Below are 23,923 nucleotides of genomic sequence, written 5' to 3' on the forward strand. Positions count from 1 at the left end.
GACAGGCGGCTGCGCTTGTCTGTGATAACCCCCTCCTGCAGCGCTAAACAAACGTTCAGTCAATAAACTGGCTGCAGGGCAGGCCAGCACCTCCAAGGAGTAAAGGGCAAGCTCAGGCCATGTGCCCAATTTGGAGACCCAAAAGTTGAAGGGGGCAGACCCATCAGTCAGTACATTTGGGCGTGTGCACACAAAACTGCTTCACCATGTCGCATGTCCCCGTGATGTCCACGATCCAATTGGATATTTTCTCTATCAACTTTCGATGTTCTTTTATGCGCCTACCATGGTGATCACGGGTAATGGTGAATCAGGGTTCCATGCCAGGGAGAGCGCCTGAGAAAGGGATACCACATCCAAGGGAGGTCAATGGCTGAAATCTGATTGGGTGGAAATGTGGGACAAGTTATTAAAGCGGAAGAATCGAAGGAAGGCAGGAGGCATCCTGCAATTACCCACTCCTGACTCGGGAAGATAGTGACGATAAATAACAATACAGGACTCTTAAGATGCCCTGTTACTGGAATGAGTAATAAAAAAATGACAGGGAATGTCACTGCAGTATTTTGGATAAGGAAACGTTATACAGGAGAGGCCCTGCTGCCGCTTTGTTGACTCTAGATTGCTTTTGCCTGATCGCACGTCCCGTGACATCGACAATCCAATTGGATATCTTCCCTATCAACTTTCGATGTTCTTTTATGCGCCTACCATGGTGATAACTATTATCGGCGAATCAGGGTTCGACACCGGAGAGGGAGCGTGAGAAAGGGATACCACATCCAAGGTAGGTCAATGGCTGAAATCTGATTGGGTGGAGATGTGGGACAAGTTATTAAAGCAGAAGAATTGAAGGAAGGCAGGAGGCATCCTGCAATCACCCACTCCCGACTCGGGGAGGTAGTGACGATAAATAACAATACAGGACTCCTGAAATGCCCTGTTATTGGAATGAGTAATAAAAAAATTACAGGGAATGTCACTGCAGTATTTTGGATGAGGAAAAGTTATACAGGAGAGGCCCTGCTGCCGCTTTGTTGACTCTAGATTACTTCTGCCTGATCCCACATCCCAGTGACATCCACGATCCATTTGGATATCTTCCCTATCAACTTTCGATATTCTTTTATGCGCCTACCATGGTGATCACGGGTAACGGGGAATCAGGGTTCCATGTCGGAAAGGGAGCCTGAGAAAGGGATACCACAACCACATCCAAGTGAGGTCAATGGCTGAAATCTGATTGGGTGGAGAGGGTGGGTCAAGTTATTAAATAAAATTCAGCACATGTGCCAGGAAAGGGATGTGCGTCAAACCGGCTAGGACCAGAGTTGCAATGAGATTTCGCCCATTATCGCACACCACCAGGCCGGGCTTGAGGCTCACTGGCACCAACCACTCATCGGTCTGTTGTTCCATGTCCATCCACAGCTCCTGCACGGTTTGGCGTTTGTCCCACAAACAGATAAGTTTCAAAACTGCCTGCTGTCGTTTACCCCTGGCTATGCTGAAGTTTGTGGTGAAGGTGTTACGCTGACCGGATGAGGAGGTGGTAGATGATGAGGAAGCAGAGTAGGAGGAGGAAGCAACAGGAGGAAAAGAGAAACGCCCTGCAATCCTCGGTGGTGGAAGGACACGCACCAAACTGCTATCCGCCTCAGGCCCAGCCGCCACTGCATTTACCCAGTATGCTGTTAGGGAGATATAACGTCCCTGACCGTGATTACTGGTCCATGTATCCGTAGTTATGTGGACCTTGCACAGATGGTGTTGCGCAGTGCACACCTGATTTTGTCCCCCACTTGGTTGTGCAGGGAAGGGGGAAGGGATGGCTCGCCTCGAAAAGTAGTGGCGGCTGGGCACAACGTACTGTGGGACAGCCACCGCCATCAGATTCTTAAAACTGTCCGTGTCCACAAGACGGAATGACAGCATTTCAAAGGCCAGTAATTTAGAAATGCTGGCATTCAGGGCCAGGGATCATGGGTGGGTGGGGGGGGGTACTCCCTCTTTCGCTCCAGTGTTTGGAAGATAGACAGCTGAACGCTTCCATGAGACAATGCGGAGATGCTTGTGACCGAGTTGTTGGCGTTGCTGGCACATCCGCTGTTTGCGGAGTGGCAGGTGCCACTGTCACTCTAGAGGGGGGTCAAAGGCCGAGACTGCAGCAGAAGAGTTAGCAGGAGGAGCCAGAGACCTTTCTTGGTTTTTGAGGTGTCTACTCCACTGCAGCTCATGCTTTGCACTTAGATGCCTGGTCATGCAGGTTGTGCTCAGGTTTAGAACATTTATGCCTCGCTTCAGGCTCTGATTGCACAGTGTGCAAACCACTTGTGTCTTGTTGTCAGCAGATTGTCTGCAGAACTGCCACGCCAGGGAACTCCTTGGAGCTGGCTTTGGTGTGCTCGGTCCCTTGGTGCAGTGGGCAGTAGCAGGCGTACTGTCTAAGGGATGGCCGCATCACTTTTGCTGTGCTGGTGGGTCTGTGAAACCACCGCCTCTTCCTCCGAACTACACAGGTCGCTCGAATGACCTTAATTCCATGTGGGGTCAAGGACCTCATCGTCTTCCACATCATCTTCCACCCAGTCTTCACCCCTGCCCTCCTTGTCGGTCTGCACACTGCAGAAAGCCACAGCTGTTGGCACCTGTGTTTCGTCATCATCCAAGACGTGCTGCGGTGGTCCTCTCATGTACTCATCTTGAAACATAAGTGGTTGGGCATCGGTGCACTCAATCTCTTCCACTTCTGGGGCAGGGCTAGGTGGATGGCCCTGGGAAACCCTGCCAGCAGAGTCATCAAAAAGCAGAAGAGACTGCTCCATGACTTGGGGCTCAGACTGCTTGGCTGATTTGCAAGGGGGTGAGGTGAAAGACTGATGGACATGGGCTGCAGGTGCCAACTCTGATCTTTCAGCAGGAGACTGGGTGGGAGACAATGTTAAAGGGTTTCTGTCACCCTGCAAAACTCATTTTTTTTTTTTTGGATAGTTAGATTGCTCATAGTGCGATATAGCAGAATATAATGCTCTTACTTAATTTCATGCGGCCGATTCTTTATAAAACGAACTTTTATAATATGTAAATGAGGGCTCTACCAGCAAGTAGGGCGTCTACTTGCTCGTAGCTGCTGCAGAAATCCGCCCCCTCGCCGTGTTGATTGACAGGGCCAGCCGTGATCTCCTCCTCCGGCCGGCCCTGTCAGTAATTCAAAAATCGCGCGCCTCGCGTCATTCGGCGCAGGCGCTTTGAGATGAGGAGGCTCGTATCCTCAGCACTCCCTCAGTGCGCCTGCGCCGATGACGTCTTCTCTTTCGGTGATGTCATCGGCGCAGGCGCACTGAGGGAGTGCTGAGGATACGAGCCTCCTCATCTCAGAGCGCCTGCGCCGAATGACGCGAGGCGCGCAATTTTTGAATTACTGACAGGGCCGGCCGGAGGAGGAGATCACGGCTGGCCCTGTCAATCAACACGGCGAGGGGGCGGATTTCTGCAGCAGCTACCAGCAAGTAGACACCCTACTTGCTGGTAGAGCCCTCATTTACATATTATAAAAGTTTGTTTTATAAAGAATCGGCCGCATGAAAGTAAGTAAGAGCATTATATTCTGCTATATCGCACTATGAGCAATCTAACTATCCAAAAAAAAATAAATGAGTTTTGCAGGGTGACAGAAACCCTTTAAGGAACTGGAGGCACTGACTGCCACCCAATCTACTATCACCTGTACTTGTTCTGGCCTCACCATTCGTAGAGCGGCATTCGGGCCTACCAAATAATGCTAAAGGTTCTGTCGCCTACTCGCACCTGAGGAAGGGGTTTCACTTGTGCGTGTAGCTGGCACAGATCGACCACGTCCTCTCCCTGCAACAGGAGCACCACCAACACCAGCAGCACCACGACCGGGGCCACGTCCTTTATTTGATGCTCTCCTCATTCTTTGCGTTCACCCACCAAACTAACAGATGGTTTATGTCAGGCGACAATGTAACCGCCAATAGTCAACAATTAAGTTCACTGAGAGTAAGGCAGTGCCGGTGTCATAAAGAGGAAAAATTTCTTGAAGTCACACAACAGTGTGACAGGCGAATTTAATACAATTACTTCACGGTTACAAAAAATATGAATTTGTCAACCAACAATGTAACAGCAGTATTTACTGGTTTTATTTGACTGTCAGATATGCAGTGCCGGTGTCAGAAAGAGAAAAACATTGCTTTAGGTCACACAAATATGTGACAGATTAATGTAATTGAATTATTTTCACTGGCAGGTATGCACTGCAGGCCGCAGGGGTCCCCCTGGAATCTAACAGATGGATTTAATGAATACAGTCATGTGAAAAAATTAGGACACCCTTTGAAAGCATGTGGTTTTTTGTAACATTTTTAATAAATAGTTATTTCATCTCCGTTTCAACAATACAGAGAGATTAAAGTAATCCAACTAAACAAAGAAAACTGAAGAAAAGTCTTTTCAAGATCTTCTGTAAATGTCATTCTACAAAAATGCCTATTCTAACTGAGGAAAAAGATAGGACACCCTTGCCCCTAATAGCGAGTGTTACCTCCTTTGGCTGAAATAACTGCAGTGAGACGGTTCTTGTAGCCATCTACCAGTCTTCGACATCGGTCTGAGGAAATTTTACCCCACTCCTCAATGCAGAACTTTTTCAGCTGTGAGATGTTTGAGAGGTTTCTTGCACGTACAGCCCTTTTCAAGTCACCCCACAGCATCTCAATGGGATTCAAATCTGGACTTTGACTTGGCCATTCCAGGACTCTCCATTTCTTCTTTTTCAGCCAATCTTTGGTTGATTTACTAGTATGTTTTGGGTCATTGTCATGTTGCATGGTCCAGTTCCGCTTCAGCTTTAATTTTCTAACTGATGGTCTCACATGTTCTTCAAGCACCTTCTGATACACAGTAGAATTCATCGTGGATTCTATGATGGTGAGCTGACCAGGTCCTGCTGCAGCAAAGCAGCCCCAAACCATGACACTTCCACCTCCATGCTTCACAGTTGGTATGAGGTTCTTTTCTTGGAATGCTGTGTTTGGTTTACGCCAAACATGTCCTCTGCTGTTGTGTCCAAATAATTCAATTTTGGACTCATCTGTCCAAAGAACATTATTCCAGAAGTCCTGGTCTTTGTCAACTTTATCTCTGGCAAATGTCAGTCTGGCCTCGATGTTTCTCTTGGAAAGCAAAGGTTTCCTCCTTGCACACCTCCCATGCAAGTTAAACTTGTACAGTCTCTTTCTGATTGTTGAGGCATGTACTTCTACATCAACAGTAGCCAGAGCCTGCTGTAGTTCTCGAGATGACACTTTAGGGTTTTTGGAGACCTCTTTTAGCATCTTGCGGTCTGCTCTTGGGGTGAACTTGCTGGGGCGACCAGTCCTGGGCATGTTGGCAGTTGTTTTGAAAGCCCTCCACTTGTAGACTATCTTCCGGACAGTGGAATGGCTGATTTCAAAATCTTTTGAGATCTTTTTAAATCCCTTCCCAGACCCATAGGCTGCTACAATCTTTTTTCTGAAGTCCTCTGACAGCTCTTTTGCTCTCACCATGGTGCTCACTCTCACTTCAACAGTCAGGAGCACACCAAACTAAATGTCTGAGGTTTAAATAGGGCAAGCCTCATTCAACATGCAGAGTAACGATCTACTAATTATGTGCACCTGGTGTGAGATCTGAGCCAATTTAAGAGGGAATACATGTGAGGGTGTCCTATCTTTTTCCTCAGTTAGAATAGGCATTTTTGTAGAATGACATTTACAGAAGATCTTGAAAAGACTTTTCTTCAGTTTTCTTTGTTTAGTTGGATTACTTTAATCTCTCTGTATTGTTGAAACGGAGATGAAATAACCATTTATTAAAAATGTTACAAAAAACCACATGCTTTCAAAGGGTGTCCTAATTTTTTCACATGACTGTAGATTTTCCCTGTCAGATATTCAGCACAGGGGTAGTTCACTGAAAAAAATGTGAATATGCCCCCCCCCCTCCCCCGGAGCCCTGAAGTCACAGACGGATTATCTATATCAGGGGTACAAAAATGTAGCATAGCACCCACAAAAAAAATCATTGTAGTTTGCAGATTTAACACCAAGAACACCAGAATTGTTTCCTATTCTCTCCCTCACAGCAGCAGCATCCTCTCCCTACACTACTAACAGCAGAGTGACGTGCAGCGCTATGTGACTCCAGCTTATATACAGTAGAGGCTGGGTCACATGCTGCTCTGGCCAATCACAGCCATGCCATTAGTAGGCATGGCTGTGATGGCTTCTAAGTGCACACAAGTTAAACGCTTGTTGATTGGCTGCTCTGCAGCTTTTCAACACGCGCCATTAAATCGCCGAACACCGAACCCGAACTTTTACTGAAATGTTCAGGTTCGGGGTCAAAAAATCGTATAGTTCGCTCAACCCTATTAAAGACACTTCCTTCCTCCATCTTCCTCACATGAGCAGTGCAAGCCAATGTGAGAGCAAGGCTGGACATGCAGGAAGGGTTATAGACTACCAAGTGTCGAGGCCTTCTTGGATGACAGAAGAGGAAGCGGAAATTGGCAGATCTGTGGCTGAACAGATGAAAAGGAGGGCATCGGGTTAGACATTACAAGTCACCTTCAGAGGTCTTGTGGAGTCCAGAATTTAATGGGTCAGAGCTGCTTTGGTAGCATGACAGGTCCGACACAATATTAGGTATGTAGATTTAAAGTTATTGCCTATTGGTTTGTTCGGTATAAGCCAGTAATTCGTGAATCTCTGCTGTTCCATTCCACAACATCTGGCTATAGAATAAATAAGTCAATAAATGAATTTATCACTAGTTAACAGATTCTTTAATAAGACATACCTGTGGGCAGAGGCTATCAATCTGGGTGGCCGCCATACGCACCAACTTCACCCCATCTTCATTATTTGAAATGGAACAGGCGAGGTTTGCAACCTGAAAAAACAAAGGAGCCGAAAGCGTTAACGAGGATAAGCATCTCCCATAGTAAAATGAAGTTATGGTGTTAATCAAGATGTCAATCACAAAAATCTCCACTATGCACATATGTACAGGCCGATGGTTTATAACCACATGGGCCTCAGGGCCAAGTCGCTGTACTGTGCTCTTCTGTCTCGGGGCTCTGTAGGGAATAAAGCCATATGGCCATGCATCATGTCTCATCTCTATTTTTATGGATGAACATGTTTCTGATTTCTTGGATATATCCTAGTGAATGGCATATCCACCTGTTCACCTTGATCATGTTGAAACTTAAGATCATGACAATTCAATATCTTCAGGTATTGTACATGTTTTCTGGGAGTGTAAGACAGATGGTTTACCCCCCTAGGTCCCCCACAAATAGCACAACAAAGGGGTTAAGGCATTTGCTTTATTGCTCACCCAGGTACAGCTCCATCCATATAATTGTGGCTGTGCCTGGTACTGCAGCTCAGACATGTTGACATGAATGGGCTGATCTGCAGTTCTAGACACAGCCACACTTGTATGGATAAAGAATGAAGGGGAAGCTCACTCCCCATCATTCTGCTGATTAGTGGGGTCCTAGTGGTCAGAATGCCATGGATCATTCTAATGATAACCTGGAAATTACCTTTAGGATTAATATGACCTATCCTCAGGACAAGGTCATCAATATCTGATCTGTGGAGAAGTCCTGGCACCCCCGACCCATCATCTTTTTTAATAGACCTCGGTCCTCTGGTGCACACTGTGACGGCTTCTTAGACCATGTGATGTCACGTTCGTTGGTCATATCGCCTTACGTGACCCTGAATGGGTCTGGGATGCAATACCAAGCACAGCCACTATGCAACGTAAGGCGCTGTGTTTGGTATAAAGTGAGCAGGCTGTAACCGGAGCCTTTTTAAACGGCTGATCAGAGAGGGTGTTGGAAGTAGGTCCCCCACCATCCCGAGGAAAGGTCATCAATATTCTGCTCCCAGAAAACTCCTTTAACATAAAACATGTCAAAAAGTTGTAGAGAAACTAACACGTCTGCAAAAAGTTGAGACCATAACAAGTACAGTATGCAAAATGTGGCAGGGAAATATCAATGGGGAAGCACAAAAGATCCCTATACAGTATGAGGAGACTGGTTCTTTATGTGATAGGTGGCACTGCTACGGATTGTGTATTGGAACCCAGGATGTTCACATTATGCTGCTACAAAAAAAAAAATATTTTAGATGCAGCTTTAAAAGTGAAATCACCGGAACTAAAGTGAACATTTGCAAAGTTATTGATGATTTAATGTAGATTTAGGGTCCATTCACACACCCGTAGTGTATTGTGGATCCGCAAATTGCAGATCTGCAATACATCCGGCCGGCACCCCCATTGAACTGCCTATTCTTGTCCGCAATTGCGGACAATAATTGGACATGTTCTAATTTTTTCCCGGAGCCGCGGACCGGAAGATCGGGGTCGGGCACCGGATATGGGGATGCGTAGAGCACATAGGTCGTTACGGACGTGGCAATACCTAAAATGTATACTTTTTTTATTTATGTAAGTTTTACACAAAGTTTTTTTTATTTATGTAAGTTTGAAACAAAAAAAAATCATGTTTTAGTGACTCCATAGTCTGAGAGCCATAGTTTTTTCAGTTTTAGGGAGGGTATCATTTTTGCGGGATGAGATGATGGTTTGATTGGCACTATTTTGGGGTACATATGTCTTTTTAAGCGCTTGCTATTACACTTTTTGTGATGTAAGGTGACAAAAAATCTTTTTTCACACAGTTTTTTTTAATTTTTTTTACGGTGTTTACCTGAGGAGTTAGGTCATGTGGTATTTTTATAGAGCAGGTTGCTACGGACGCGGATATACCTAATATGTCTACTTTTTAATATTTTTTACATTTAACACAATAAAAGCATTTTTGAAACAAAAAAAAATCATGTTTTAGTGTCTCCATAGTCTGAGAGCCATAGTTTTTTTTTTTTTTGGGAGATTGTCTTAGTTAGGGACTCATTTTTTGTGGGATGAGGTGACGGTTAGATTGGTACTATTTTGGGGGGGCATATGCCTTTTTCATCGTTTGGTGTTGCAATTTTAGTGATGTAAGGTGACAAAAAAATGTTTTAATTTTTAATTTTTTTCTCTAAAACTTTATTTTTTTTAACTTTTTTGACACTTCATTTTTTGCCCCACTCCGGGACTTCAACTTTTGGGGGTTTGATCCCCTTTACAATGCATCACAATACTTCTGTGTAATACACTTACAGCCTGCTTGCCTGTGAGAGCCAGGGGGCTGGATCTGACAGGCTTTACCGGAAGGCAGCCACGATTCCTAAGGAAGGCATCAGGCTGCCTTCCCTGCCATCGGGTCCCCATCACAGCAGCGCGGGGACCCGATGGCCACCCTGCACACGTCTCAAGGCCGTGCAGGGGTTAATGTGCCGGCGCATACAGCAGGAGCCTGGCTATCAGTGACTGTGGGACCCCTGCTGCGGATTGGGTGGGCGTTAAGTCACATCAGGTTGCGCCACACATGTACAGCGCTAGGGAATTAAGGGATTAAATCACTTTTTATGTTTAACATACTTTAAAATCATTTTTGCTGATGTTATTTTTAATTTTCCATGTCACTTTTTATATTTGAACTAAAACATAAAATCCTGCAGTTTTCACACTGGCTACTACATGTAATAATAGGCGCCACTTCTTGGTCTGTACAAATCCCTTTACTGCAGTTACCTGCTTATCTGTCTTTCTAATCCTGCCTGTAATGATATCACACCTGAGTACAGATATGACAGGATCCACCATTCACAATAGGTGATTGTCAGAGCTTATCTCTTCTTTCCTTGTACAATGACCTCTGTGCAGGTCACAGAGCATGTCTAGAAAACTCTCCCATAGAAGTGAATAGGGTACCCTCCTGATAATTACATGTCTATGGCCCATGGGGCTGCCGTAAAGCTAAGTTAAGAACAGCTCAGGCAAAATGGCCGCCCCCATAATCATGTTTAGGAAATAGAATAAAAAATCCGCAATCAGAAAAGAGATTTTTTTAAACTTTTAATTGATATGCAAATGAGCAGTGAAGTGCACCGAAGGCGGGCCCAAGCCATTCTGTGTGCTTGTGCTCCTCCTGCTTCCTCTACCCTATACTTTTTGATTGCCAGGGCCAGGTTCGTGCATGGTCAGTTTTGCCTGGTCCTACATAGATAGGTAACCCACTGTCAGCTTACTGCTCTTACTAAGAGAATATGTTATCAGCAAGCAGTGGCATAACTAGAAATGATCGGGCCCCACAGCTAATTTTTTTATGTCCCCCCCCAAGCAAATTCTTTGCAACCCCCAACTCATGTGCAACCCCCTGCTCCTGTGCAAACCTAAATCCTGTGGCCAGTCAAAATCACTCTTTTAGACGAGGCCCAGCAGCCGCTCCATCCTATTCCTACCGTGTCTCTGTATTTAATGCCATTTTGAAATACTGTTGAGGGGACCTCACAATAAAATATTTTAGTCTCCTTCTGGGTGGGCCACTTCTGAGTTTGGGCCCCAAAGCAGCCGCTTCCCCTATAGCTACGCCCATGTCACCAAGGTAATCCTTGTGATAATGGTAGATTTAAAATTGGGATAACAATACAGTATAACAGGTCTATTGCTCTCTGGATAGTCCTAGATAGAGATGTCCACAGAAGATCACTGCATTGATTAGTGTAATACATGATGCTTTAATGGCGTCACTACAGGGAAGGACAGGGATGGGGGGGGGGCTCTCTCTCTCTGGTCAGAGTGATGGTCTGACTGAGAGAGTTAAGTGAAACTGTCTAGCATGCTAAAAGTCCAAACAAAGAGGAATTTAAGGAGCCAGCAAAGGAAGTAGAATACATGAAATGACTTTAAAAATATATATATATCCAGATAACCATCCACCAAAAATTCAATTTTTTTAATGGAATTATCCCTTTAGTCCAAAAGATTGGATGGTGCCCAATGGTCACATCACTATTACTACAGAACATGGGATGGAAACAAGAACAGTCCCTGGAATAAGAGTTTGTGGTGGTATAGACAGGCGCCGAAGTAGGAGGCATCTCTATCCTCTATGTATACAGTATGTCTATAGTATGGTGAAATATATCCATACATGCCAATTGTATGAATAGACAAAATAAATCTTCTAGCTCGCCACTTCTTCACAGTCCTCTGATTTTTCAAAATTGGCAGATTAAAGTACTGCTGCCATTATGTTTGGATCATATATACCATACCACATGCTATTGACTGTACCTTCTTGTAAGCCATCACAGATGCTTGCAAGGGGTCTCGTCTTCATACCACCGACATTCATCCAACTTCTTTCCCTTGTAAACTTTCTTTTAAACAGCATCATGAACACGTCTCTTCATTCACATCTGTACAGAAGACTACTGATACATTTTTAAATAGCATGTATGAGTATTCATTATGCCTTCCAGCAGAGATACCAGTTGGAGATGATTCATGAATGAGTTCAAATACCCTCGTGTTTTGCAAATTTTCCTCTGGTCTCCCCTTGCGGTATTAATCTGTTCCCTTGTCTCGTGTACATCACTGTATAAGCTCTGATCCATCTGTTCTTCAGAGTCCATTCCACTTCAGAGCAATTACGAACGTGGTTTGAATGTATCACAATGTCAAATCTTACCGGAGTACATGCCACCCTGGGCAACGGAGACTCTTTCGGGCACAAGCCACTCAACATTCCATCTTCATATAATCATTTCTTCCTTTCGGGGGCGAAATAAATGACTTTGTCTATTTATTAAGAGCCTTGGAGCTTCACGTCAAATTATTATTTTTTTATTAGGAGATTACATTTTCCAAATGATTTGTTGGTACATCAAGAAGGCCCCGGCAAACAAAGCCAACGGATGGCGATAAAAGATGCCAATTGCTGACAAGTTATAGAATGCAAAAATACAGAGAAAGTTCCAACGCAAAGTTCAATGCGGTATTATAGGCCATATATTGCATGAATGCTATACTTATTTTGAGTTTTATCTCGTCGGGGACGGTGACCTGAATGAGGGAGATACTTCTTGAGGCTTAAAATGGACCATTCATCTTGTTTCCATGAGAGGTCGGAGAAGAATTCGGAAACACTTTAATAGTTTTGTAATAGTTTTATTGCCCTTTTAAGATACCTATCAAAGCTGATGTGAAATGTGCAATTCTCCAAGAACAGTGTTTTATTTCTTCATAATACGGCTCCGGGATTTTCCTTTATCCTCTTTGGGCATTAATCACACCGGACAGCGAAGCTCTGAGCCGAGAGAATGAGTTAAGAAGAGCAATACTTCAAGAATGTCAGCAATGCAAGCAATGCTCTGTAAGAATAAAAAGGCCTGGCAAATGAGCATTTGTACAAGGTCTCATGGGAGATCATTATCCAGTCCTATTATTTACATAGTGCTGTATGTATCTGAACAAACATTCACAAGTTTCCCAGTACACTAATTACGGCTGTATGCCATTCACTGCATATATACTCTAAGGCTGGAAATTGTGTAGAACACAGGGTAGAAAATTTCATGGGGTATTTTTAAGCTTTCTTATTAATTAAATTACATGAGACATTGTCACTGCCCCTCCCTTTTTATTAGAGAATAGTAATATTTAAAGCAAGACTTTGGGTAAACTTGATACACCATGTTATGCCTACCTGGGGCCTATCGCAGGTGGAGCATGACATGGGGATTAATTCTTTAGTGTTTGGGCTCTTTGAGTCATTCACTGCCCTCTTAGGCCCTAAATAGGGCATAACATAATGACTATGTTTTACTTAAAAGCCTCCTTCAATTTTTTTTTCAGACAAAAACTTTACTCTATCTTAATTCCACGTTGAACTTAATTCTGGTCTCCATTTTCAGTTGGGAAAGTAAGCCAGTCTGGCCTATTGATGTACTGTTAAATAGCGGACTCATTGTTAATGACCAAGGCCGCTTAAGTGGGTTAATCATAGGAAAGATAAGACGGGTCTTGTGTATCCTTGCAACTAAGTCCTATGCACTTTAATGGAACTGAGAACACTTTGTAATTCCTGTTTTCCCATCCTTTGTTGCCACAGAAGACAACATGACCTCTGTTAATTTCCTCTTCTGTTGTAAAGTAGAACTTTATGGAAACTTGACATTGGTCATCCATCATCATGGGCCTCACACACAAATTTAGAACTTTTTACTTTCTTCCCTTCTGTGGGTGGACAGAAGCTCATCAAGCACCTGCATCTTCCAGGATGCATTGCAATTAGCACTTGCAAACTCATTCCTTACATAGAAAATAGTCCCTCACATATAGCACCAGAGATACATATGCTATTGTACAATTACATTTTCCACTGTCTAAAGAGAGATATAGCTGTATAGTTCTAAGAATTCAGAAGTAGGGATGGATGAATGAATGAACGGTTCATGGACCGCTTTACTAGAAGATCAGTAAACCAGTGTTGAGAGGAGTGAGCAGGGAAGCTACTAAGCATGCCGGTCCACCAATGTAGGATGTAGGAGAAGGTGGGCCAGAGTAGTATATAGCAGACAGCACAACCAGAGAGGAAAATGTAATGCACATAAAAAACCTAACTATTAGTGTTAAGCGAACTTGCGATTTGCAAGTTCGGCGTTTGGCATTCGGATTATGTAAGAATTCCGTAATGGATTCTGTTACCATGGACCATAACATAATTCTATGACCAGCATAGACTTCTATTATGACGAAATACAATATCGAATGTGGTACATGCTGTCAAATAATTCCGTTATGGTCCGTGGTAACGGAATCCATTATGAAATTCTTACATAACCCGAACGTTGAACTTGAAAATCGCAAGTTCACTCAACACTACCAACAATATTTTTATCACATTTATATTGCAATAATATTTCATTTACAATGCCCTATTCATTTCATAGTAATGATTTTCGTGGGATATCCCTTTTAATTACTGTTACTCCTCTGCCTCTCCCCTCTGCCAATCCCTTTACTGGCTCCCCATTGCCCACCGAATTCAGTTCAAAATACTAACAAATACATACATGGCCGTCCACAAGCTGTCCCCTCCCTACATCTCTGAGCTACTTTCCCGATACACCCCACACGCACTCTTCTCTCCTCTCCTCTTATCTCCTCTTCCCACAATTGCCTCCAAGTTTTCTCCCGTGCATCCCCCACACTCTGGAACTCGCTACCCCAACATATCAGACTCTCACCAGTGGAATCCTTCAAAAGAAACCTGAAAAACTACCTCTTCAGAAAAGCCTACAACCAGTGACCCTGCTGTCTCTATACCGCCATGACCAGCTTTACCCGCACCTACTGTGTCCTTCCTCCATACCATGTAGCTTGTAAGCCCTCACGGGCAGGGCCCTCTTTCCTTCTGTACCAGTTTGTAACTCGTCTCGTTCATGCTTAATGCAATTGTCTGTATTATGTATGTACACCCCATATTATATGTACAGCGCCATGGAATGAATGTCGCTTTAATAATTATTAATAATAATAATAACTTGCACCACATAGTATTGAGAGAAAGAGATGGAGATTGAGCATACTACGAGCAGCTTGCATTGGTGGACAGTACAATTTAATCTCAGATGGGAACCAGACAGAGGACTTGTAATAAAATGTACGGGCCTTTTTGTTATATTTTTGTCATGGAGGCACTCCATGCCAACCGTCATCCCGCTATCTGGGGCTGGCACAGGCGCCACATCACTAAACCCTTTGTTACTGCTTAGTGGCCGGTCCTTGCCAGCCCTCCTCGGCCTTCTTGTAATAAGACCGATCGTCAGAATCCTCGATCCCCAGTTGAAGGCCAGAGCCTGTGCTTGACTGCTAGGCTCATCCGCTGTCTCATGTGGCGTGCATGCACCCTTCTCGTAAAGGGCCTGCAAACTATTACACTAATCTTCTCTACCCAATGCCTGGACACCTGAGGGTGCTTAGCATACCTTTCTCTAGGAGGTGGTGCCTGAGCTTTAGGTTTCTGGTTTACTAGTGTTCCAGTGAAGGTGTGCTTATCTGATTGCACATATATCATACCTTTACCTGCTTATGAACTCTGATCATCCACTGCCTATCCTGACTATAGCTTGACTACCATTTTGAACCATTGCTGCTTGCCCAGACCTCAGACCAGTTTCATGGATATGCACAAGCTTTTCCTGGCCTGACCTTGGCATGTTTTCTGAGTACAAGTACTGCATATTCCCTTGGTGCATCACACCGGTGGCTACCAGCTACACTGGGACTATTACAAGAGGTAGTGAGTGGCCTGGACGCTCCACATCCCCTGCTCATTATAATTATTGCAGCTTTTGTATTTCTTTGTTCGTGTCTCCCATGTATGAAGACTGTTTGGATGAAAATGTTCCTTCACACTGGAGATGCTGCATGTTTGCAGTCCCTGGCCAATCTTAAGTAACACCTAAGGATAATAGCAAACTGTTGCTTTTATGTTTGCAAAACACAAAATTTAATATTTAAATGGAAAAATATTACGACAGGCACACTTCATCTGAAACCATCCAGAAAATATGTTTCCTTAAATCACCATTTAATATTGTGCATCGTTAACCAAAATAAATATAAACGTCTATATATTAAAAAAAAAATATAAAATATACGGTGGCAATGTTAGGAAAAATTTATGAAAAAGAAAACGAATTCCAGCTCTTCACAATAAAAGGCTTTAAAAACAGACATCCCACCTGATTGGAATTGTTTCTCCTAGTGATTAACAGGTCAGGAATACCTGATGCTGTTCTAGAGCATGGAAACTAACCAATCAAATGGGAGGAGTTGTTCCTCACTGTGTATAAAAAGGAGATTTTAAGTTTGTTTAGTTGTCTTGATGAAGGGCAAAGATATAACAGCCCGAAACGCGTCACAGCATACTACTCTGCTCTTGATGTCTGTTTTTAAAGAAGTGGAATAAAGAAGCCTTTTATTGTGAAGAGCTGGAATTCGTTTTCTTTTTCACATTTTGCTCCAGACTTAGTCCAGGTCTGTACATCCGTGCTCTACTTGGTGTGAGGTGAGGGCTGCAGCAATCTCTATATCTGTCTACCTAGGAAAAATGTATGTATGGTAGATCTGCTGATGGTAATGAGGTTTATTACAGGTATATATGTCAAACCAAACACGTTTCGGAGTATTAGCTTACGCCTTCTTCAGTAGCTAATACTCCGAAGTATGGCATCTAATGTGGCAATGTTTTGATGATTGTATGGATGAGAGTTACCATTCCATAATATATACCTCAATACCATCATCAGATCTACCATACATGCATTTTTCCTAACAGTGCCACCGTATATTGTTTGTTTGCTTGTTTTTTTATATTTCATTTTTTTTTTTTTATTTATTTATAGATGTTTACATTTATTAAATGGTGATTTAAGGAAACATATTTTCTGGATGGTTTCAAATGAAGAGTGCCTGTCATAATATTTTTTCTATTTAACTATAATTGATAGGGTGAGTCAATTTGACAAGAGCACCATATCTATAGCAACAGGGGGGGGGGGGGAGATCCTATATTTTCTCTTTGTTTTGCTATTAAAATTAAATATTTGTGAGCACAAGCTGGAAAAATGCTGAAAGGCTTCTACAGAAGCAGCAAATACATTCCTGAGGCGTATGCAAACAGCAGGACTAGAGGACTGTCATCCACTCGAACAGAAACTGTCTACCCCAAAGGTATTACAATCTGTCACTGTATCGTGCCACCAGCTCTGCCAATCACTCCAGGAACTAAATTACTGAATAATGCTTCCCCATCACTGATGGCGAGTTTCTTGTTCAGAGAATGACCATGACTCACAAAGGAGACTGAATTAGATGAGGGCATTATTATGTAAGTGCAACAAAACTTTTTGAGGAATCCTCCCTAAAGTTTGATACTAGAATATCTCCAGTTGAACAGAATACTATATGCACTGCAGAGAGGTAGAGCAATTTGAGCAAATCTATTAATGTGATTGAGTCTAGTCATTGTCAGAAAATGCTGCCCTTAATTACCAGTTATGGCCTTTGCTCAGACAGCAGTCTCAAGGTATTTGCCCCTCATCAGTATAGAGTAGGTTTCTGGCTGGCTGATTGAGATGCCTTGGATGTAGCTCAAGGGGGGTATTGGCTTGCATTAATGGAGTTTTCTGGTTATATTAAGGTATCCACTATCCTCAGGACATTGGGAGTCCTACCGCTGGTACCCCCACCAATCATGAGAATGGGGGTCTGTACCCTGTCGAGCCCCACAAAATGAACAGTGTGGCTGGTGGGCATGAGCTTAGCCTCTCCATTTATTTCCATGGCAGTTCCAGGGATAGCTGAGCGCTGTACTCAGCTATCTCTGGAACTCCCATAAAAATGAATAGAGAGGCTGAGCGCATGCCCCTGTGCTTAGGGGATAAGTTAATATAACTGAAATAACTCCTTTAAGGACGTGTATGGAGACTTAATGGCAATGCTTCATGGGAAATTAATATACAGTGCCTTGCAAAAGTATTCACCCCCTTGACTTTTTTCGTGTTTTGTTACAGCCTTAAGTTCAATGTTTTGTTAATCTAAATTGTATGTGATGGATCAGAACACAATAGTCTAGGTTGGTGAAGTGAAATGAGAAAAATATATTAATAAAACTATTGTTTAGAAAGCAAAAAAAAAACATGTGCGTATGTATCCAACCCCTTTGTTAGGAAGCCCATAAAAAGCTCTGGCGCAACCAATTACCTTCAGAAGTCACATAATTAGTGAAATGATGTCACCTGTGTGCAATCTAAGTGTCACATGATCTGTCATCACATATACACACCTTTTTTGAAAGGCCCCAGAGGCTGCAACAACTAAGCAAGAGGCATCACTAACCAAACACTGCCATGAAGACCAAGGAACTCTCCAAACAAGTAAGGGACAATGTAGTTGAGAAGTACGAGTTAGGGTTAGGTTATAAAAAAATATCCAAATCTTTGCTGATCCCCAGGAGCACCATCAAATCTATCATAACCAAATGGAAAGAACATGGCACAACAGCAAACCTGCCAAGAGACGGCCGCCCACCAAAACTCACGGACCGGGCAACAAGGGCATTAATCAGAGAGGCAGCACAAAGACCTAAGGTAACCCTGGAGGAGCTGCAGAGTTCCACTTCAGAGACTGGAGTATCTGTACATAGGACGACAATAAGCCGTACGCTCCATAGAGTTGGGCTTTATGGCAGAGTGGCCAGAAGAAAGCCATTACTTTCAGCTAAAAACTAAAAGGCACGTTTTGAGTTTGCGAAAAGGCATGTGGGAGACTCCCCAAATGTATGGAAGAAGGTGCTCTGGTCTGATGAGACTAAAAGTGAACTTTTCGGCCATCAAAGAAAACGCTATGTCTGGCGCAAACCCAACACATCACATCACCCAAAGAACACCATCCCCACAGTGAGACATGGTGGTGGCAGCATCATGCTGGGGGGATGGGACTGGGGAACTGGTTAGAGTTGAGGGAAAGATGGATGGTGTTAAATACAGGAAAAAACTTATCTTAAATACTGTCCCACTCTGTGCGTGATCTGAGGCTCGGTCGGAGGTTCACCTTCCAGCAGGACAATGACCCCAAACACACTGCTAAAGCAACACTTGACTGGTTTAAGGGGAAACATGTAATTGTGTTGGAATGGCCTAGTCAAAACCCAGATCTCAATCCAATAGAAAATCTGTGGTCAGACTTAAAGATTGCTGTTCACAAACCATCCAACTTGAAGAAGCTGCAGCAGTTTTGCAAGGAGGAATGGGCAAAAATCCCAGTGGTAAGATGTGTCAAGCTCATAGAGACTTATCCAAAGCGACTTGGAGCTGTGATTGCCGGAAAAGGTGGCTCTACAAAGTATTGACTTTAGGGAGGTCAACAGTTATGCACATTGACTTTTTCTGTTATTTTGTCCTATTTGTTGTTTGCTTCACAATAAAAACAAACAAACATCTTCAAAGTTGTGGACATGTTCTGTAAATTACATGATGCAAATCCTCAAACAATCCATGTTAATTCCAGGTTGTGAGGCACCAAAATATGAAAAAAGTCAAGGAGGGTGAATACTTTTGCAAGGCACTGTAGGTGGCACTAGCAAGATGGTTCTCTTTTGTCTGGGAGATATGTGTTTGCAGTTGTGGCCTTAATATGATTCGGCCAATACACAGATCATGAGTAAAGGTAGAATCAGTTTTTGGGCAGTTTTTGATCCAAAGATGAGGTATAGAGGAAAGACTTGTATGTTTCCTTCCAAATGGATCCACTTTCAGCATAGGACTGGCCCACTAGAGTGGGCTCAGGTTCTGATACCATAATGGGCCCCAAAGATCTAGGAGGAAAAAATTGTCTGTCTTTGGAGCCAAGCAATTGCCACTAGGGTCTATATCTGTGATTCAAAACCTATAGAACTTTATTAATAATATAAGGTTTGGTGGGCCTCAAGAATAGTTTCCTCTGGTGGACCCCAGGAACAGCCGACAATGGAGCATTTCTATAGTATTTTTTTACATTTTGTTGTCTTTTTGTGGTCAGTGACTTTTTCTTTTTTAAATGCAGCATGCTTTAATTATTTTCTGGAATTTTCCCCATAGGCTCCTGTACAGGACTTTTAAACCACCATGAAACAAACAAAAATAAATAAATAAGTGAAGTAAAATAGAAAATAAAAAAAAGCCATCAAAAATGCTTGTAAAAAAGTCATAAAAAACTTCAAGGCATTTAAGATGCATAGAATAGTGTTTTGAAGGAGTGTTAAAGGTGAAATGCACAATACCACAAATATACAGCACATACTCTTAATATCTAAAGAGGTAGTTTCATCCCTTTCCTAGAAGAACACCCTCCAGCTGACTTGTAAAAGAGTAATACCGCCGTATAACTGAACATAAATACCAGTGTACAGAGACAGAATGTTATCTGAGCCCACAATATAACAGCAGATATTTTATTCTCCACTCGCTGTAAGATTAAAAAAAAAGTAAATTGTTTCTTTTTGTAAAAGGATATATTTTACTTAATAATGGAGAAAAAAAAACACCAGCGCAGGAGCTAACATACTGCTATTGAAGGGAAGCGCTTGCTGAATGGCGGAGAAGCATTATTACTGTTACAGTATTATGAATTACTGATGCACTTCTTTACCAATGAGATGTTACGCCATTAATAATTTATTTTACAAAGTGCTGTGAGCGCTTGCAACATACAGCAGAGAACAAAAAAAGCCCAATAAATCATACGTTTCAGCTCTGCGGTAATGTAAAGATGGAGATGTGTGCAGACTGTGGGGCCAGCAATGCCGTGCCATTGAAATGGTGATGATTGGTTTGTTCGAGGAGCCCCATCATCTCAGTATATTCCAGAAGAATAATGCAAGCTTAATGGGGTTGTGGTATTTGTCCAGGATTTTTAATTTTTTATGTTTAACAGCAACAAATGTGATAAAATAACGAGCAGACCATAAATCACCTTTTAAATCAACCACCGCTCCGATGGGCCCTGTTTTTTTTTAAATGAGGAAAAAGACCTTAAAGGGGTTGTGCCACAAATTTCAATATATCATGCCCAAGAGATATGGCTGGTATGTCGCTTTCCCCCAATGCCACTATGTATCAAAACTGCCTTAGGCCTCATGCACATGACTGATGTTTTGGTCAGTTTTTGCGGCTCGGATGCCATTCACTTCAATGGGGCCGCAAAAGATGCAGACAGCACTCCGTGTGCTGACCGCATCCGTTGCTCCGTTCCGTAGCCCCGCCCAAAAAATAGAACATGTCCTATTCTTGTCTGTTTTGCGGACAAGAATAGGCATTTCTACAATGGGCCTTCCGGAACGCAAAAAACGGAACGGTCATGTGCATGAGGCTTTATTCTAAACTTCTTTGCCTACCATTGCACCCTGTGGCAAATCTGTTGCTATATTCAGTTGCTGTAGGTTACGTCCTGCTTTGGAGCCTTGTAATGTAGGACGTAGGAAGTATCATTGAAAAGAACAAGGATGGGGTTAGAGTCACATGATCTGCTGATGTCAGGACACATCTGATTGCCCCAAGTCATGATGGGACAGCATACCCATGACAGAACAGGAAGTAGGATTCAAGCATGGGGGATAAGAGAAAACTTCAAATGAGGTAAAAAAAAAAAAAAAAAAAAAAAAGCTAGTTTAAATTTAAAATGTAAATGCCGTGGACAACCTATCGATTAAAGCTTATGGGTGTCTGTTGATTACAGTGGAAGGCCTGTCAATGGAATCCATATATGCTGACAAAAAACAATGGAATTCTGTCAGCAGAAGCTATGGAGGTATAGTTATTCCAATGAATAATGCAACTGAACAAGTAGGGAAACCCACAGAGCACAGGCAGACAGACACGGATCCCATGGGTCAGCAGCATGGGAGAGAGAACAAACCAGGAGCAGGACAGACAACACACAACACACACCAGGAGAGCTGACACAGAACTGAGGAAACCTCAGCCTTATATACAGGTTCCATGGGTGCAGCAGAGAGACCACACCCATGGAGCAGACAGAGGATTAACTCCTAATAGGAACACAGGGGAGTTAACCCATACAGAACCACAAAACACACAGAAACGAAACCTCAGCGAGGAGCGCTGAACGAGCAAGGACGGAAGGTCACAGTCAGAGGTAACGACTGTGACAACTATCCTGTCCATGGAAATCTTTGCTTAATATGGAAACTATGGAAGTAATTTGTTACAGTGGGGTCCATGGAACAAGCCCTGATATTCCCATGATGGTTCCAATTTTGTATGAGCCAGATCCACCACAATCATGACTGAAAGTGACCTACAAAGGTCAGTCACTTCAGTAAATCATTGTAGAGTCATTGGGTTCTCATTAGACTGTTGAAGAAAAAACTGGAAGCTTGACAAATACAAAGAGCACATCTTTTCGAAAAAGTTAGCTTTGTGTCAGATCTTCAGAGATTGTTGAGTGGCAGAAGGAACTCTGTAGATCCACCAATATTCTATAAAGGTAAGATACTCTATTAATACTATACACCTTAGTCTATCTTGGAGCTAACGATACAGCATGGCATATAGCGTGAGGGCTCCTACTTCTACTCAGTGATCTACCAAGGCAGTATTTTACCCCGGGAGAATACAGAAGTGCTCTTGTTCCTGGGATATAGAAATACTATTGCTCAAAGTGAAAATGTCCATGAGTCATGGTGGTTTAGCTCATTGCAATAACCAGTTGTTTAATGTAAATATTAAGATTGTAAAAAATAATATAACGGCATTTTTAAGACGTCGTCAGACTCACAAGATAAGAATAATGAACACCTACCGTATGCAGCTTATCATTCTGAGTTATGAGGTCATCCTTCCATGTGGAATAAACATTCCCCTTCTTAAATCAACATAATTTGCCTTCGAGGGGGTTTCCTGTCCCTTTACAACTATTTTTAAAGTGCATGGAAGAGACAAGCGGGCTGTATTTATTGCTCTGACTACACGGTATATCCCAGCGCGGATACAAACACATGCACCAGCATTTATTTAAGCTCATACATCATATTAAAGATGAGCCACCAAGGTGGTATTCCGTTTTTTTTTTTTCTTCCTTTTCCACGGGCGGTCACAAAATCAGCAGATATGACTTGTTTGCCACTACCCTTGAATTAAAGTGATTAGTCTGCCCCAATGACTTTAGCAATAGGCAGGAATCAGTATGCGTTTATGAACAAATTACTGCTCACAGTCTTTTGCCCGAGCGTTCATCATAAATCTAGGCTTTCCCTATAGAAAAAACCTCCATAGCCCAAACAAATGCGATAAAGCATGAGATAATGGGATGTGATTCAGGCCTACTATTAGTAATATGTCTAGTAATGTGAGCAGTGAGATGACACGGGAGCATAGGCTCAATGTTATTTGGTAAATGCATGTTTTCTACAGTTAAAAAACTATAATGAGTGTCATAAAGGAGAAAACGTACAAGGCATTCCTTACAAATGACTTTTGCCATGCAGAGAGTCAATCTATATAGTGTTAGGGGAAATCTAATGTGCAGTGGATGTTAGTGAGCAGAGGCTGACATCCCAGCTTCATCCTAGTGATTATATTCAATCATATAGCTTATTAGATATACCTGAAATCCTACAGATATACACAGTCAAGTCGCAGTATCATGTCCACAAGCTAATATCCAGAGTACCTGCCGTGTGTAGCATGGACAGCAGCTAAACGGGCTGGGAGTGACTCAATAAGGTTCTGGTAGGATGTCACAGGTATCTGGAGCCATGCTGACTGCAGTGCATGCCTCGGCTGCTAGAGGGTGCGTGGTGGAGGATCTATAGAGTGAACATGATGATCAAGGTGGTCCAACAGATGCCCAATTGAGTTCAAGTCTGGAGAATAAGGGGGCCAAGATAGTACTTGTAAGTCTTGGTCATGCTCGTTCAACCAATGTCAGACATTTCTAGCCATGTGACATGTCTCATTGAGTTGCTGGAAGATCCCACCACCCCAGGGAAGACAATCAGTATGTATGGGTGTACCTGATCTGCAAGGATGGATTCAAACCCAAATCACTTGAGAGTGCCTTCCATATGGATGAGTGGGCCCAGAGAATACCATGAAGATAATCCCCAAACCATAACTCTGCCACCACCAGTTTGTGTTCTTCGAGTAAGGGTTGCAGGGTGTTTGTTCTTTGATGTTTGTAGCCTGACACGCCAAAATCCCTACCTTTGTTAAAGCAGAAAACGTTACTCATCGGAGAAGCCAACATGTTGACAATCAGCAGAGGTCCACTTCTGATACTGTCGTGAAAATTAAAGGCAGTGGCAATTAAAAGCAATATCAGGGTAGGCAGTGAAAGGGTAGGCAGTAGCAGATTAGGCAGAACCTAGCGGTAA

At 42.9% G+C, this 23,923-nt stretch overlaps 1 protein-coding gene across 6 annotated transcripts in view; it reads right to left on the minus strand.

Moving 5' to 3' along the window:
* The window catches only part of CTNNA2 (catenin alpha 2), a 2,102,590-nt gene that overhangs the window by 305,661 nt on the left and 1,773,006 nt on the right, over positions 1-23,923 (minus strand). For all 6 annotated transcript variants that reach the window (XM_040419295.1, XM_040419296.1, XM_040419294.1 and 3 more), the window contains one exon: positions 6,868-6,960. In XM_040419295.1, the coding sequence (XP_040275229.1) occupies positions 6,868-6,960 (93 nt within the window). The remainder of the gene's footprint in view (positions 1-6,867; positions 6,961-23,923) is intronic.

This window comes from Bufo bufo, chromosome 2 (assembly GCF_905171765.1).
Source record: "Bufo bufo chromosome 2, aBufBuf1.1, whole genome shotgun sequence".
Taxonomy (NCBI): domain Eukaryota; kingdom Metazoa; phylum Chordata; class Amphibia; order Anura; family Bufonidae; genus Bufo; species Bufo bufo.